Here is a 17,358-nt window from a genome sequence, read left to right as displayed (position 1 = left end):
GCTGAAATTTTTAAAAAGCTCTTTGCAGCTCTGATGTGGGGACTTGCATTGGCAGCTAACAGCCAGCATGAGTGGCAGTACGCAGCTGATCCCAAAGAGGATTACTCACAGAGGAGGATTAGCAGCAGCCGAGGGGTGGAGGGGAATGGCAGCACTGGAGGATGGCAACTGGCACCTCACAGAAGCCCACCCTACTGATCCAGGGTGTTTCTGAGATAACTTGCAATGATGAATGGTGCACTGATGAGTTGTTACAACTCCTGAGCCCCCGGGGTGGGTTCATGCCACCATTAGATCACAGCTGGTAGGAGCAGGAGGTTAATCAGCAGCACCTGTCCTCCTTAGGAGGAGGTAAATTAAAATGTGTAGAAGTTCATTTAAAAACAATGCCAGCAAATTATTGATCTCATCTCTCTCCCTTTGGCAGCTTTTTACCTACACTGCTTATTTTGTTATCTTACTGAGGAAAAGATTTCTGTGTTGGCTTAAAACTGCTTTTGTGGCTCACACAGGTCAGCCACTGGGAAGCATAACAACAAGAAAAAAAAACCCAACTTTACACAAAGTTCTCATGGGAGCTTATAAATATCCATAGCTCCAACTGAACAAGGTGTGAGTTCAGTCTTCTGAGCCATCATAGAATGGTTTGGGTTGGAAGGGACCTTTAAGATCACCTAGTTCCAACCCCCTGTTATGGGCAGGGACACCTCCCTCTAGACTGTACCCATTAAAGCTTCACTCCTGTCTGTTTATGAAGGAGGGGGGTGAGAAAGCACTGCTCAGCCTGTTATGCTTGCTAAGTGTGTTTTTTTATTGCTCAAAATCCAATAAATCCAATAAGGTGAAGGAGGTTAATGCAAACAGGGCGGGCGGGCAGCCAGCCCCAATGCAGAGCCTGGAGGTGACCGTGTCTGGCCCAGGAGCTGGGAATGTGGGGACCCTCCCAGCACCCCTTCCCTCCGTGGTTGGCTTCCATTGAAGATGACTTTGAGTCTAAACGGAGGCGTGCAAAATGAAGCTTTAGTTTGGAGAGATTGGATCTGAGATGATTTTAAGGAGTTTTTCCTTCTGAGAAAGTCCAATCTTCTGACAACGAGCCCCACCTGAAGGAGCTCAGGCCGACAGCTGAAGTCAGATGAGTGTTACAGGTGTGGCTCAGGGGCCCTACAGCCGTTAGAGGGTTTTGTAGCCCTGGTAGCAGCAAACTCCCAGCTTGCCCATCTGTCTGTCGTTGCAGGTATAGAATTCCAGGTGTGATGGCCACAGCCCACCACCCGCAGCTCTGGGCAGGCACTTAGTTGGGACAAATGCCTACACAGGACCTCATTGAGCTGCCCAAAGCACAACTGGAAACGCTGAACGTATCTTTGTTGTTGTGATTTTGTTTCTACCTCCCTGCAGAGCGCTGTGTGCCCTATCACAGTCCTCTGGCTGTGGTTCCAGCTCGGGGCTGCAGCCGCGGAGGAGTATTTGGTGGCTGCCGGGGAAAGCTTTAAATCCGCACCCCAACCACCCGCGCAGAAAGTTAGTCGGGCAGAAGCGCAGCCAGAGCCGCAACGATTGCGGAAGGGGAGCAGAGCGTGGAGCCGCTGCAATGCCTCCCAAAGCCCGGGGGCTGCTGGCATCCCATGTGCGCCGGCGATGGCGGTCACGCCGCTGCTCGCGCCTCTCAGCGCGCTGACGCTCGCGTGCCGCTGCTGCTGGGAGCCGCAGTCAGCCCGAGGGGAGCGGCGGCACCGGAGGGAGCGCTGCGAGGGAACTTTTGGCCGCGAGCCGACTCCGGGCAGCACAGCGGCGTGCTGAGCTCTGCCAGGGGGCTGCACGCTCCGCCCGGACGAGGCGGCGGCTCGTGGCGCTCCCAACCCGGTTCAGACCGGCACGGTTCCGAGGTGCGGAGCGGCAGCCCGGCATCATGAACCAGACGGCGACGGTGTCCCACCACCAGGTGCAGTGCCACTCCTCCAGGGCCGCTAAGGTAAGGCCCGGTCGGGCGGGGAGGGGGGCTCCGGGAGAGGAGAAAGTTCTCCCCGGGCCGCGGTTGGGCGGCTGAGGGGCAGCAGCTGCTCCATCTCTGTGTCCGGTTCCCGCCCAAAGTTTGCCCGGAGGGGCTGAGGGCTGCAGCCTTCCCAGCAGCGGTGCTCGGGGGAAGGCTGTAGTTTAAGGATCCCGATGGGGTTGGTGTGGCAGTGAGCGGACAGAACCGGCCGGGAGGTCACCGGGATGGTGGGCAGGATGGTCGCTTCTCTCTGCCCCGTGCCCGGCACCCCGCCTTGCATCGATCGGAAGGTGCTTCTGAGCCTCTGCGCCGCTCTCTGCAACGTGAAATGAAATCCCCAAACAGATTTGTGTTCACTGAAAACCGTCGCTGTATGAGATAAGTGCTTTGTTACTTTATTTTTTTATTTTCTGGAAATAGCCTGATAACACAGCAGCCCTGCATTTGATGATCGATTCCCAGTAAAAATGTAACGTAGAGAAACCCTGTGCTTTTAATGTTGTTAACATAAAAAGATGAGAAAGGCTGAGAAGTTCCCCCAAAGCTCTGCGGGGGCTGCATGGGATCAGGCTGCTGGTCCTGTCGCATTGTTGGAGCAAGCAGACCGTTAGCGGGGCGTTATCCAGTTGGGAGCAGAAATTGAGAGGCAAGAAGGGATTAGAGGTGTAAAGCTGCTGTTGGCACCGTCGTTTCCATATAGGCTGCTTGGCAGTTCATGGCATATAATTGGTAATGAAGGATGCCGTAGGCTTGTGGAGGGAGTGGGATTGACCTGTGGCTCTAATGACCGCTTGGTAGTGCATAATCATATCCATCGTACCATAAGCAGCCAGTTATTTCATGCTGAAATGTCCAAGGTCACTGGAAGTGATGAATTGCAGTCGCCCTGGCCCACTTCAAAGGCTCAGCGTATTTAATGTTAAATCACTTCATCCTCTGTGATCTGTCCCTGGAAGTACGGGGACCCGTGTGAAGTGGCCGTGCTCTGGGCAGCATTCCTCTCCTACGTTTGCTGCAGCCAATGCTAATTTTTCACTGGCAGTAATGTTTATTAAATTCACTTGACGGGACTTCTAAGGCAAAGCAACGACAAACAGCAACAGCGAATATCAATATACCATTAACAAAAAGAACGAAAACAAAAAACCCAACTCAGGCAAGTCAATAGTCTTCAAAAAGGGAGAACATGAATCGGAGCCTCTGAGACACGAGTCCATTTTACAACTAGCACAGTAATACTGATGCCATTAGAAAACCATCTCATTTTCCTGCTCTTAATTCAATGTGTCAGGTGTAAAATGCTCTTGATAAATAGTTTCAAGTGCTTTCATGCTAAGCAGGTGGCTACTGCCAAAGATAGCCTGTATGACGGGTAGGAACTGCCCTGTGGTAATGGGGGCGTCACATTGTAAATTATTTCTAAACTATGTTATTAGTGACCAGACAGGTAGAAATTGTGTATTAATTGTACCTGGGCAAGAAATAGCATTAATTCCAGAAATTATGAAAATGAAAGAGAAAAAGGTTACATGAAAACTTCACACCTACTGGAATGAGAACTTTAGAAGCCCTCCTTTTTTTCCCCTCTTTTTGTTATCATTTATGTTTCTCTCCAATCAGGACCTAATGACATCTCAGCTCCTGCGTGTTATAATTAACGTAACGTTACTTCTCCATGTCTATGGGAACTTTTGAGCCATCCCACAAAGGCACGGGGGCACTCTCCCAGTATGTGGGTGCATTCTGATGCTCTCCCCTCATCTGTGCTGAGTGAGGGGAGCTGTGTCTGCATCTCAGAGCCCTGGGGATGGGCTGTGCTGCAACCAGAGTAGCAACACAGCAGTGAGCTGACAGAGGAAATCTGATGTAACCCAGGGGGAAAAAAAAAAAAAGCAGCCCAAAGATAGCCAACCATTGGGATAAAATACAAAATCTCCCAAAGCTGCCTCTTACCTCTAAGCCTTTTTGCAGCTTTTTGGAAAGGACCGCATCTCTTACCACCTGGCTGGCACCACTGTGAGTAATGATCCTTCACTCTGAGAGCTGTAACACAAACTTGTAGGGTCTGGATGGAAACACTGAACACCCACCTCACTGCTGTGTGGCTGCAGCCTGGAGCCCAGCAGCCCCCCAGGCAATGAACCTGGCTTTATTCTGTATGCTCTCAGTTCCCCATGTCAATGCTGTGAGCAGTTTAGGTCTTCCAGGAGCATCACGCTGCTGCTGAGCACACTGATATTGTACAAATGGCCAAATGATTGATTGATTGATTCTGCCACGGAGGAAATGTCTGTTAAAGTAGTTTGCCTTGTTGGAGGGGGGAAAAAAAAAGGAAAAAAATAACTGAAGATAGGAAAGAATTCTTAGCATTAGAAAGTCTTTCAAATCAAACATTTGCACAGAAATTATGGGTACGACAGAAGAGAAATACTTATGCCTTGCTTTTAACAGAGTCAGGACTATGATTTGCACTTAACAACAACAACAACAAAAGAGTTAAGCAAATATTGCTGTGGTTTTCCATGTTCTCTAATAGTAAAACATTCCCTACCAGCTCATGGCTCTCTGCCTTTATCCACCTCGTATCGATCTGGCTGTGAGCTGGATCATGGCAGGAGTTACTAATTGGCATCTCAGAAGCACGTAATTACTGTGTAATATAATATGTATGTTATACCCTTGCGCTCTCCCTTCTTTGCCTTCCTTTCACTTTTATTTATTCATTAGCTTTTAGATTGTAAACTATAAAAGACAAATGCAGATCTGCCCTCAGCAGAAATTCTGCAGCAGCATTCAGCAGCATCTGGGGCACGTCATCAGGAAATTTACATTTTGGATATGTTGTAGTCATGTTTTAACACTCAGGAATGGATGAATAGTGGTGTACTGGCAGTTTCACTATTGATAGTGCTTATTTACAAGAAGGTAACATCTCAGTCATGCTTTTCATGTCGAGACATCAGGAAACTTCATCTCTGCATGGCCGCAGGGTGTGTATGAAATAGGCTTTGTGCATGTGTGGGAATGGTTCGGGTCTATCAGCTTTTTGGGAAATGAATCCCCAAAAACGGGAGCGGTTTGAAATCCGTTACATCAGAACTGAGTCACTAACAGACAATCTCAGCAAACATACAATTATACGTTATCCAGGATAATGTATAACAAAGGGCACAAGGGATATTGTTAGGATGGAAGTTGATGGCAGCTTAATAATATATAAGAATAAGAAAGCGATACTTTAAAAACTAATGGACAAGAACATTGCCGTGCCAGGTGGTACCAGCTTGTGCCCAGCTGCTGGGAGCGTCTGTCTCAAAATCCAGCTTCAGAAGAAAGTAGATATTTCTGTTTTTGTAGGTGTTAGGTGGGTGCCCTTGTGATTATCTTGTTCACCAGACTCTCCCTGGAAGTATGTAGCAAGCAGTTAGGGAACATCAATGGTGGAACTTGATAGAAGTGCTCCAGGCACCTTTATGAGTCCTGTTCCCTGAAAATATCTTGGGGTCCTCTGCATCCATATCATCCAGTGAACTGGTTTTGATTGAATTTGGGTTGAGAGGAGGTGCTGGTGTGTTTTATTTGTGTTTTGCCAGCTGCAGACCTGCTGACAGGTTTTATTTGTTGGCTGTTCCTTGCATGTACCAATGGTTAATAGACTTTTCAAAACATTTTAATTTTAATTTTAATTTCCATCTCTTTTTATAAGAACTTAAGAGCAATTAGAGAGAAGCTGTTTGGTATGTGCATATATCAAAGTACTTATGTATACCGTTTCTATGTTGTAGATTTTATGTGTGTACTATATAGTCATGCACATGCATGCCAAGGTATTCTAATACATATGCAATTTATGGCTTCTAATTTAACGACAATGCTGGGAATTTAGTGAAGGCACTCATTGTAAAAGTAATATACACAAAAGCACATGAACACTACAGTAAATTGTATTTAATAATAGGTTAGCACTTTCTTGGGTTGTAATCATATAATAATTTTCCTACTATAAATCATTACCTTAGAAATACAGCATTAAGTCTGATTCTCTCAGGAACCACTTAAGATTATGGTGTCCTTTCAGGAAAGTGTCATCCATCACTCACAGCCCCAAATCACAGGGAACTTCAGCTTTCTCACTCTTTAGTCCAAAACTGTTCTACTATAAACACATAAAGATAATTCTGCACTTACCTTGCTCAGTATTTTGTTCTTAAATTGAGCACGATAAGATGTGCATGCTGTCTTCCAGCTAAACGTGTTTGTAGGAACAGAAACTGTTACAATAATAAGTTAGTTGGGAAAGTGTTGTCCATAGTCATACAGGTTTTTCCACATACAAAAGCTATCCTGGTACTCATGGCCCAAATGTAGCTACGTGTGCAGTAGTGGTTTAGCACTGTGAGAGGCAATGGCGGTATGTAGGCATTAATTTCTTATTATCTTCAAAATAATAAGTTGTTTTAAAGTTCTTTTGCAATGTTTTGGTTGATGCAGCTCATAAAAATGAATATTCCAGTAATAACAGGAAGCCCATTGCTTCTTGCGAAAGCTGAGCTGCCTTTGTGTGTAAATGATGTCAGATATAGTAATTTAGTGACACTTCCGCTCACAGATTTGACACATTTTTGTGTTAACACAGTTGCAGAGAGATGAAAATGAAAGCTATTTGGTTAACAGGAACATGCGTGCTCCTGTGATTTACAGCAGCAGATGTGAAGGTGCCCAATGGCTTGCTAAGCATGGACAAATTGATGCTATTATATTAAAGGATGGCGTTTAGGTTGCTTTATTTTCCTGCAGCTTGAGAATTCGATATCACGTGCTGTGTGATTCCACAACCAAAGCCTGCTAAGCTGAAGGGAAAGTGGTCTCTAAAACTGTCAGATGTCACTGCTGGGGGCTGAGCCCTCCTGTTCTGGAGGAAATGACAGCAAGTGACCCAACTCCTCGGTGTGCCCTGCACACTCAAGGCACGAAGAAGCTTTGTTTAAATGCTGTTAGCTTATCAGCCTTATTTATGCACTGAGACCCGTGGTTTCAGCCAGTATGAGGCAAGCATCTATCCCACAGCTTATTTTTCCCTGGGCATTAGAGATGAACAGCAGGTTTATATTCTGAAATAAACTTTCTTCTTTTGTGAAATCAATTGCTTAGGCAGGAGAATCCCTGACTTCCCAATTAAGCTATATATCTAAAAGAAATCACTTATTTTCTTCCCTTAAGAGCTCTGAACACTTACTCAGCTTGAAGGCCACATCTGTCTGTCAGTGCAGGATTAATGCCACAAACATTTCTCTTCATATTTGCTGTAGAGGTGACCTGCAGAAGTGAGCGTTGCTTTAAAAAAATAGCTTTTACAGATCCATGTGTGCGAAAGTGAGAGCCAAGCCCTACCTTTGTTTTTCCTGACTTTTCTTTATATGTGTGTGTATATACTTACCTGGCTAAAGCATGGGGTTTGGGCAGGGGCTGGGGAATAGCAGAGAAAGGGTACACTGAAGCCCACCCAGTATGTGCTGCTGAGTAGCAGGACAAACTGTGTATCAAATCTCTGTCCTAACCTTCCTCCTCCGTAAGGGTGGAAGGAAATGGCAGTGCATCATCCCCTTCTGGGACATATTGGTTTCTGCTGCTTGCAAGGATCCTTTTTGCCCTCTCCTGCTAATCTGAACCCATAAAAGCATCTTAACAGCACTGCAGCAATTGATTAAAAGTTTTCCTGCTGCAATTTATGCGTATGTCAATAATCACTTAGTTGACCTTTTTGGTACAGGAGTCAGTGTCTACTGGGTGAAGCTGAAAACTGGGGCTTGGGGCAGACTCATGAGCTCTGTGACCTCTGATGGTAACAGCCAGGAAGAGATTAAGCTCCTTTTTGTTTGAGTTTTCTCATGGAATTGAGACAAAGTGCCATTTAACTGTTTCCATTCTGGAGGTGGATGGAAGATTTCTGCAAATATTTGTAGGTTATTTGCATAAGAGAGATGCAAGCCTCAGTCTGGATGGGGCTCTGAGCACCTGATTGAGCTGAAGGTGTCCCTGCTCAATTTGAAGTTGGAACAGATGGCCTTTAAGGGGTCCCTTCCAACTCCAGCAATTCCAAGTGAATGACTGTGGCCTGAGATAGGTCAGACTGGAGGGGACAGACTGTGGCTTTGTCCCTGTGCCACTCTGTAGAGCTATTGGTGGAGGGGAAGGAGGAAAAATAGAAAGGATGACAAGTGTTACAAAAATACTGAGTCAGTCGTAACAGGAAGAGGAGGAAAAATGAATGGAGGCACTCCAGTGTCTATGGAGGTGTGCTTGCTGATGGTATGTGTCTGACTCCTACCTAAGCTGTCTTCATCACGCAGCTGTTAGACTCGGTTTGCTCTTTGCTTTCAACTTAGAGACGACAGAACTGTGTCTGCTCAGTAAATATTTCTCACTGGTTTTTCAGACAAAAGTATCTGACTTCTGGAGGCCACTGTAACCAAGGATTTGTCTGTTAAGGCCCAAACAGATGCTACTGATGACTCTTTTTCCCTGTGATAACTTTTGAGCTATGAATTCTTCAAGCTTGTCTTCAGAAAGATCTCAGTTTACATCCACCACCACTTTTCTTTTTTGGATAGGTTTAGCCTGGAGTTTGAAAAATCTCAGCTTTAAAATTCAACAGCTGTAATGTGTTTTCAGGGGACGTTAATGTCTCTGAAACTCGATTTTGCAAATATTTGCAGAGGGCAAACAAGAGCTCAGTGAAAACAAATCCATAAAATAATTAAAGCAATACTGGTGTTTTTTTGTTTATATAGCATTTGATCCTCTCTAAATGTTTCCCAACTTCTGCATCTGAAATGAGGTCACATCTACTGAAGAAATCCATCGAGCAGCTAATGCCTTTTTCAGATATAAACACTTTGGCAGTATTTTATAATTCTGAAAACCTTGCCAGTATGCTGTTATGACACTAAGCGCTGTTCAAGACTCTTAAGAAATGAGGGAAATCATTTTTAGATGGTTGTTTCATTGAGGCGCCTTGGTTATCGGTGTGCTGCTGTGATTTTCAACACCTGGTGGTTGGAGTAGGTATGCATCTCATTAATTATAGCCAAGCTGCATTGGTTTCTCTATTTCTGTAATGATCTTGGAACTGTAGGTCAAGAATTTGGCTGAGAGGTGCCAAATCGGGGCATGGAGTAGAGGGGCTCTGCTCTGTGCTGTTTGATGGCTTTGGAAGTCCTCCACCTGTCTGTGTGTACCTGGAACACCTCTAATTGTATGAGATTGGAGTTGTGTGAAGTAAATGTCTGTAGTTGCAGGCACAGTGTTAAGAATGAGTGTTCTGTGTCAGATTGTTGAAGTAACTCAGCTGATGCTGTAAGAGAGCTAGGCCAATTGAGAATTTGGGTCACCCTACCTAAGAAGATTCCTGTAATTAAAACTGTTTCTATAGAGCACATCAGCCTTTGTATTTGGAATATTTGATAAGGCTTTTAAGTTTCAAGTAATCTATCCCCTTTTCCCCTGAAACATTTTTTTTATCTCCAAAGCTATAATGATTGAAAATGATTTAGCATCAAATTCTGATACAGAAAAAAATCCTCACTGCAGGATTTTCAAAAGCAGACTTCTCAGGTTGAGAAAGATTGATCAAAATATATATTTTTTTTCTGTATGTATGTCACCCTTAAAGTACTCTGAGTTCAAAATAAAGCTGGCAAGGGTTATGTGCCATAGAAATAAAAATGAGTTTGAGTGGAAAAAATCACTTGAGTCTCAAGATTTTTTTTATGTTTCTTTTTTAAACTGTAATCAACGAAAGTGCTGTATGCCCCCATTTGATGAATGCTGCACATACTGCAGAAAAAAAAATGCATCGCAAGGCTTTGGAAAAATGCCCGCAACTGATACAGAAATTTTTGGACAGGATTTTATTTTTAAGGTACAGTATTCTGAAAAACACCGATGATTTTCAACCATGGCTCCTGCTCAGCTCAATTATTTTTTGGAGAGCGGTGCAATGTGTTCATTGTTTTCTACTATTTCTTCTATCTTGTTTCTGTGGATAAAATAGGCAGTATATATCTGTAACCTGGCAGATCAGTTCTCAATAATACCAAGATTTAGAGCAATGGTGTGAAATTAGTAGCATTACAGTTTAGCACAAATTTTAGTTTCTTTTTAATATCTTCTTCTAATGACTGCCCGTGTGGCCACATTCACACAACCTGCATTTATATTTTAACATCTTAAAATGATATGTAGAATAGCTACCAGTATAGCTCGTAGTATGTGATAATGTGAGAGTTCTCCAGAGTAGTGCTGTGAATGTTTGACAGTCTCATAATGTCAAAGCTTAAATTATTGAATAGCTACAATCCTGCTGCAAGAAGTGCAGTGTAGATTAATAGATGTAAAAGAAAACATGTTCCAAACGAAGTAGCTGAGTAAATATGTCTTTTAGGGGGTTGATATAGTAGCTAAATTACTGTAAACAAACAATGAAATATCTTAGAGGAAATATCTCAGAAAAGTTGCGTATTGGAACATTGAAAGATAAATGCAAACTGTAAATAAAGGGATGGGAAAGGCTGTCTGTTACTTCAATGAAGTGACTTCTAATGAACTTCTAATGAACGTCTAATGAAGTTACTGCTGAGCAGTAATGAATATCCCCTCTGACACAGAGAGATGCGTTGCATATGTTGGTCATTACGAGATGGCTACAAGCTACTTCTGCCATCAAAGACTTCTAGCGGAAATGATTCTGTTGATGTTTGGTAACAGCAAAATGTTGAGAAGTTGTATGTTATTAATCAATTATAAGCACTCTCAATGCATTATGGAGGAAGAGATAGTGTCCCTAGATGTTTGCTTTATGAGGGAGGTCAATCCTGCAAGGTGTTGATTCACTGTATATCACATACATGGCTTTCTTTTTTCTTCATTGTTGTCTCCAATATTTGAGTTTCCAAGAAAATATCCAGACCGGGGCTGATTGTGCTCTACCTCTGAACCTAAAGGTGTCAAATATATGTTCTTAAGCCAGAAGGTGATTGTGGAAGCATCAAAGTTCTTGTCTGCCAGCTAGTGGTTAAATGCCATCATTAATGGCTGGGAGCTTTTGAAGTGTAACTAAAGTAGAGCTGTGTCATAAAATGAAGTCTTATTTACTTCACAGAGTAGAGAAATGTGAGCATTCAAATTACTAGCAAAGGCAGCAGGGGTGTCAATAAGATCCAGTCCCAGCTAACTAGAGGCAGCCTGGAGGAGCTAGAACAGTCTGTGTGTCTTCTGGGATCGTGCCTTACTTTGTGCTAACTTTTCTCTATTGTATTTTTCATCCTGCTTCCAGCTGAGGACTCTCATGTAGATCAAAAGGTAGTGGTAATGAGCTGAGCTGATGAAACTTTCAAAAGGAAAAGGTATAAAAAAAGATAAAACAGCGTAACTACTTTCAGTAAGGGGTCTTACTTGAAAATATTAGATTTTGGTTCCTTGGTGTTTTCTCAGTATGATGTTTGAAAATATGCTGCAAATTTCCATGAAACAAAGATAGTAAGAAGTACTAAAATAGCACTATTAACTCTTCTAAATTAATTAATTTTTTACATAACGAATTCACTTTTTATGAGTTATGGAGAACACTGATGGCTATGAAAGCAGTATAATAGACCGTCTTTATATTGTTAATAACCTAATCCCGAAGCCAAATGGTCAAATCTCATTCTCTTCAGAATTATCCTTGCATGTGGTTCTCTGACTCAAATCCTGCAATATTTAGAATTTTCCTTAGGTGGCAATTAACTTTTCCAACCACAACCTTAAGAAACAGTCAAGTTCTTGCCACGTGCCAACAGGATGAACAGTTAGGAGCAATTAAGTCTCTTTCACAGTGGGCATCAAGGTAAAGAAATTAATGTCTAGCTGAAGGCTACAGAGGAGCTAGTGCTAAAGATGACGAGACTGAGGATTTCTATTTCATTTCAGTGCAATTGAAATATAAGCTGAGATAGAATATTTAGGAGGTAAGGTACTGACAACAGTTTGTTTAAACCATAAGGAAAAACGGTATCAGAAGATAGAAACTCAGCAAAATGAAGGATAGCCCCATGTCAGCCCTTCTTTCCCCACTGAATGACAGCTGCCTGGTCAGCAGAGACTCATCGGCTGTCTCATCCGGGTGGAGAGCATTTTATTCCTTAGCAGAATTGCTCATTTGTACTAATTATCTGCTTTGTATGTTTATAATTGCTTTGTCCCCTTATGCTGCATGTCTGACTTAACAGGCTCTTTGCTCATGGTAAAGGAAGAAGTATTGTGCATCTTTGTGATCAGTCTTGAACCCCCATCTTGTTCATTTTTAAGGCCAGTGTCAAAATCTCATTGATTTTTTTTTTTAAGAGAATAGAGTCACTGGACAGGTGAGTTCTGCATTCCCATGTTAAAATACATTCCTGCTATTTAAGTGAGGTAACTGCTTCTAAGATAAATCATACCTGAACTGGACAGGGCAGTGCTGGGAAAAATATATCACCCTCCTCCTCGAAACCTGAACCTGAATGGCTTCTAAAGCTTCACTTAGAATTGAGTATTTGTTGCCAAATTTTCAGGTGAGCTTTAAGCACTCAGGCAGTGTGTAGAATAGTGCTGCTCATGCATTTTTCTCCCAGTTCCCAAATTGGGAAAAATCCCAATTTACCTAAACTATCACCAGCTGAGTCCCTTTGGATCTGGTGCAGCAAAGGTGCAGCATCTGCAGGGAAGAACTGCTCTTATCTGGGTTTCCTCCAGCTCATGTGTCTTGGTGAGAACTATGCTGGGCAGCGGAGAGTGGGCAGTGGTTGTGTATGAGAGAAGTGGAAACAAATGTCTTTTGGGGATACATACTTTTCATTACTTCAGTGTGAAATTTGTGTATAAGTATTATGCTTTAAAATTACCACTTCTGCTCTAGTTTCCTATGTGAATTTATTTTTGGTCTTCATCAATAGTGGTTTTGGCAATCCAAATGATTTTGTGAATCAGATTATTTCACATTATGTCCCTAGGTGACTTTAATGGATTTTTCAAAACAATATCCTAATAAATAATGTTTAGCATTTTTTGAACAAAATATTCTTTCCTTTTTTTTTTAGTGTTTCAGCCAGGTTTTCTATTATTTGCATTCACCTCTTCTGAAGAGATAATGTGATCAAAAATAAGGAGGAAGTAAGTTCTATATATAAAGTATAATAGTGGAGGGGGAGGGGAGCAAAGGAGAGATTAAAAAAGTAAGCAAGAAATCAAATGAAAATCTTCCCTATCCAACCACATTTAATTGATTTGCTTGTCTTTCAGTGACAAATGCCACAGAGTGGGAAAATCTGTCTGGCGAGGTCTCCACTGAAAGAGTTTGAATTATGTTTATTAATAATGTAGTTTTATATTTAGTGTCGACTTAAAAAGAGTTTGTGCTTCTTCCCCTGAAGGCAAGATATGATCCAAGTTGCATGATGAAATGAAAGTCGCTGTTGAATGTAACCAACATGTGTCATGCGATCTTATTAGGCAACTTGATAATATGGCTTCCTTGAGCTTATTGGATACTTCATTTCTCTGCAGAATGCTGAACATGCTGGAGGAATACATAACATCTGTAATGCACGCTGTAGTAGCATGCTGATAAAATATGGATGTTTAAGCTCATTAATGTAACACAAAACAATGGGTGAATTTATGGTTTTGTGTGATGTTAGACAACTCCCACTGATTTCTTCCTCCTTAAGCACATTCTACTGGGTGGCTCCTGGATGATTGAGATTGGTAGTTTGCCAATAATTGGGCCAGTCTTAGTGTCCTCTGGGTGAAGTCTGCTCTGGAGGTTGCCCAGGGCTGGAAGTTAGGTCTTCTGCAGCTAAACCATGGTGTGAAAACTGGTGTTCATGTGGGCAGGGAGCAATAGAGCTGACAGCCCTCTGCAGGACTCCTGGCTTCTGAGGAGGAAAAGGCTGGGGTGGTGATGGGGCAGGGCTGGAGGTGCAGCCACAAACTGTAGGAAGGAACCTCTGGACTTGAATGCCATGTCATATATTGTTAAACTGGAAGTTTGCAAAAGCCTTTCTAAAACAGATGTTTATGTTAAACTTCCCCATGTGTGTGAGAAGTTGCTATTTTGATGAACTGTTTTGAAAAACAGAAAAGAAATTCATTAGGGAAAAAAATTGAAGGAGATTTTCCCCTTTTTTGTATTAATATTTCAGTTAAGTATTTTTTAAACAGAAGCTTTTAAGTTGTAGTTTGAAGCCAGATTGTTTCATAGGTATGCATTTACAACAGCCTAACGTTATAAATCCTAAATCCTTTAAATAGATCTGACAGTTTGTAAGCAAAATAAAGTTTCTACATCACATCTGTCTTTGACACACAGCAAGCATTTCCTTGATAATTTGGGTTATTTAAACTTTCTACAATGCAAATTCTAGAACGCAGTCTTACAGAAGGCTAAATTAGCTTGAAAAACAAAGGTCATATCAAAGCTGGTGTAGAGCTGCAGCTTGCTGTTTTGGGCTTTTTGTTGTTGCTAAATAAAAAATCTTCAGAAATGAAAAGTCCTTCAGCTCAAGAGTTCGTACAGTAGAAATTGCTTTGAGAATTCTTTCTGTTGTGGCAATAACAGATGCTTTTCCTTCCTTTTCCCTCCTTCCCTTCCTTCCTTCCTGGGTTGTTGGCTGGGGTATGAAACAGCCATAGCTAATGCAAGTAAAGAGTCAGAGAGTTCATCTGTGGTACATCTTCCTTCTCTGATAGGGTTCTACTATACATGTTGCTCCAGAGAACAGTATTTGAAAAAAATGCTGGGCTAGCTCATCTCAGGGGCTATAAAGTCCAAAGAGGAAGCACTATCTCCCATGGAGATTTATTTAAAGATCTTTAAAGGGGGTGAGGGGAGCTCAACATAGCTTCAGGATTCTTGTATGTTTATACTGAATCTTTCTTTTAGAACCGTGAGTTTTCTATTTTTGCCTAAGATGGAAATGCATCTTTAAGTAGAAGTTGTTAATATAGTTTCATGTATGTGAAAATCAAATGAGAGAGAATTTGTCCTGAATTTAAAATGCTTCATGTGACCCAGCTGAAATGTTTGATATTGCCTCATTTGATATGATCATCAACCTGATATAAACCCAGGGAAGAATGACTAGCATTTGCTTCAGTAGCAATCCCACATGCACTTCTCACTGCTAAGATTCAGAGTAGTGTGACTCCAAAAACTCGTGCTTCTCTGTTGACCTAAGGTCAGTATAAAATGGGATGTAAACTGAAATATGCAAGGAAAATCACAGGGGATAAAAACAGCATTTGTTTTGAACATGGATTAATCTATTGACAGTTCAAAGTAAGAGTTGTCTGTATACTTTACATTTTTGAAGACTCAGAGAATAAAAGGCTGTAAATATTTCATTTTTTGCTCTAAAATGAACAAGAAATCTCAAAGCTGGTTGTGTAACTCAAACATGACAGCCTGTTCCCCCAACTTAAAGCCACGAGGAGGCATCTTAGAACCACAGAATCATAGGTTGGCCTGGGTTGAAAAGGATCGTAAGGATCATCGAGTTTCAACCCCCCTGGCATGTGCAGGGTTGCCAACCACCAGACCAGGATGCCCAGAGCCACATCCAGCCTGGCCTTGAATGCCCCTTAAGAGTAAACAAATAAATACTCATTCTCTTTCCATCCCCCTCATCTATCAGTTTGTTGGGTTAAAGTGGCAGCAGAAGGCTTACGAGGCTTTTCAGAAGTGGACCAGTAGAGTCAGTTGCTGTCAGAAACCACTCTGAAGCTTTAATATTGCCCGCTATCTTCTAAAGGCAAGACACTCCTATTAAAGATTATTTTACTAAAAAGGGTGTTAAAGCACCCAATGTGCCACCTAATCTGCAGAACAGATCATTTTGACACTTAAGAATCAAACTAAATTGATAATGCCATAAAATTGTGCTTTATGAAGATTTAAAAGTCTGACGTGGTCTAGGATAGTCAGAAGGTTCTGAGTCTGCCTTTCAGACCTCTTGTCACTACCATTATGGCACTGCTCGTGAATACAGTCACCTCATGGGAGCCTCTCTGAGGATTTTTCTTGGAGATAAAAATGGTGTTTTCTTTAGATTCACTCCCATGACAGCCCTGAGGATATTTTTAGTTAGTTTTTCATTGGAAACCGGAGACTTTAAAAGCTAGAAGCAACATTTTGTATTCCTCTGATGAAACTGGTGTAATTTTTCAGCTTCTAATGAGGATTTAACATCAGTATTAGATTAATTGAGTCTATTTTTCCCCTTCATCTGGCTTCTTAAGATGGCATGAGCAGTTTATGGCAGGAACAGGTGCTGATGTTCCTTCCAGCTGTATCTGCTTCAGCCCATCCAGCCCCTTGAGCAGCCCTGGCTTGTCCCTGTCTGGTGAGTGTACAGGAAAAGAATTGTTTTTTTTTGAGAAACAAACGATGTTCAAAAGAAATGAGCACCTGTGCACTGAGTGTTCTCTTCTGTAATGGGAAAAGGCATGTAAGTTAGTGTTGGAAAAGAAGGAATTGCCTACACTGCCTAGCTCTGTATTAGTATGTGCAGTAAAATTCGGGTAGTTGGAATATTTCATCAGAAAAAGCAAAAATTTTCAACAGCAACAGGATTTGTACAGAAGCAGATAATGCAGGCATGGCTGTAAGAGGCATATTCTTGGGCAGTCCTCAGCAGCTGTCCTGGGAGGCAACACTGAAGGTGTGTTTCTCAAGCCGATTAATAACAGCATATACATAATCTTTAATAAGTTTTTAATTAGAAAGATTCCTAATTTTGCCTACTGCAAAGCTGTACTCTGGAATATCATGCTTATGCATGAGCAGCACAGACAGGCAAATAGGATGAGCTGCAGGCAGAGACTGCAGCACAAAAATCCCCTCCAACAATGGAATACTTGCAAATAATACATTACCTCTCCATGAGGAATTCGTGGTGGAATTAGCATCCAGGTCACCAAACTGAGTTTTTGTCCCAAGTTGGCCTGCTCCTGTAGAGGAGATGTGGCTTGTGCCTTTGCCACCCCCATGCTGCTCTGCAGAAGGCTGTCATTAGTGATTACAACCTTCATGTCTTTAATTACTGAGATGCTTTAATTCAATCTGATACAAAATGAATTTAAGGCTCTATGGATTCTTATTCAAGCTTTTTTTTTTTTACACAGAGTTTCATAACAGAGCCTGAAATCTAGTTCACTGTGAACCTTCCAGAAGTTGGCAACTGTCAGTGGGCTTGGGCTCATTTTTGACCAAGGCAATTTATATCTTTATGGGAAACCACATGGAAATTTGAGGTTCATGGAGGAGTTTGCTATTAGTAATTTAT

At 42.1% G+C, this 17,358-nt stretch overlaps 1 protein-coding gene across 1 annotated transcript in view; it reads left to right on the top strand.

Annotated features, from left to right (window-relative positions):
- The first annotated feature begins 1,696 nt into the window (after positions 1-1,696).
- DPP10 (dipeptidyl peptidase like 10) overlaps positions 1,697-17,358 on the top strand; it is a 362,759-nt gene continuing 347,097 nt past the window's right edge. The window contains exon 1 of the mRNA XM_422126.8: positions 1,697-1,975. Coding sequence (XP_422126.5) covers positions 1,913-1,975 — 63 coding nt within the window. The 5' untranslated portion in view covers positions 1,697-1,912. The remainder of the gene's footprint in view (positions 1,976-17,358) is intronic.

This window comes from Gallus gallus, chromosome 7, assembly GCF_016699485.2.
Source record: "Gallus gallus isolate bGalGal1 chromosome 7, bGalGal1.mat.broiler.GRCg7b, whole genome shotgun sequence".
In the NCBI taxonomy this organism is placed as follows: domain Eukaryota; kingdom Metazoa; phylum Chordata; class Aves; order Galliformes; family Phasianidae; genus Gallus; species Gallus gallus.
Note: the sequence above shows the minus strand (reverse complement) of the source record. Positions and strands in the feature narration are given on the sequence as shown.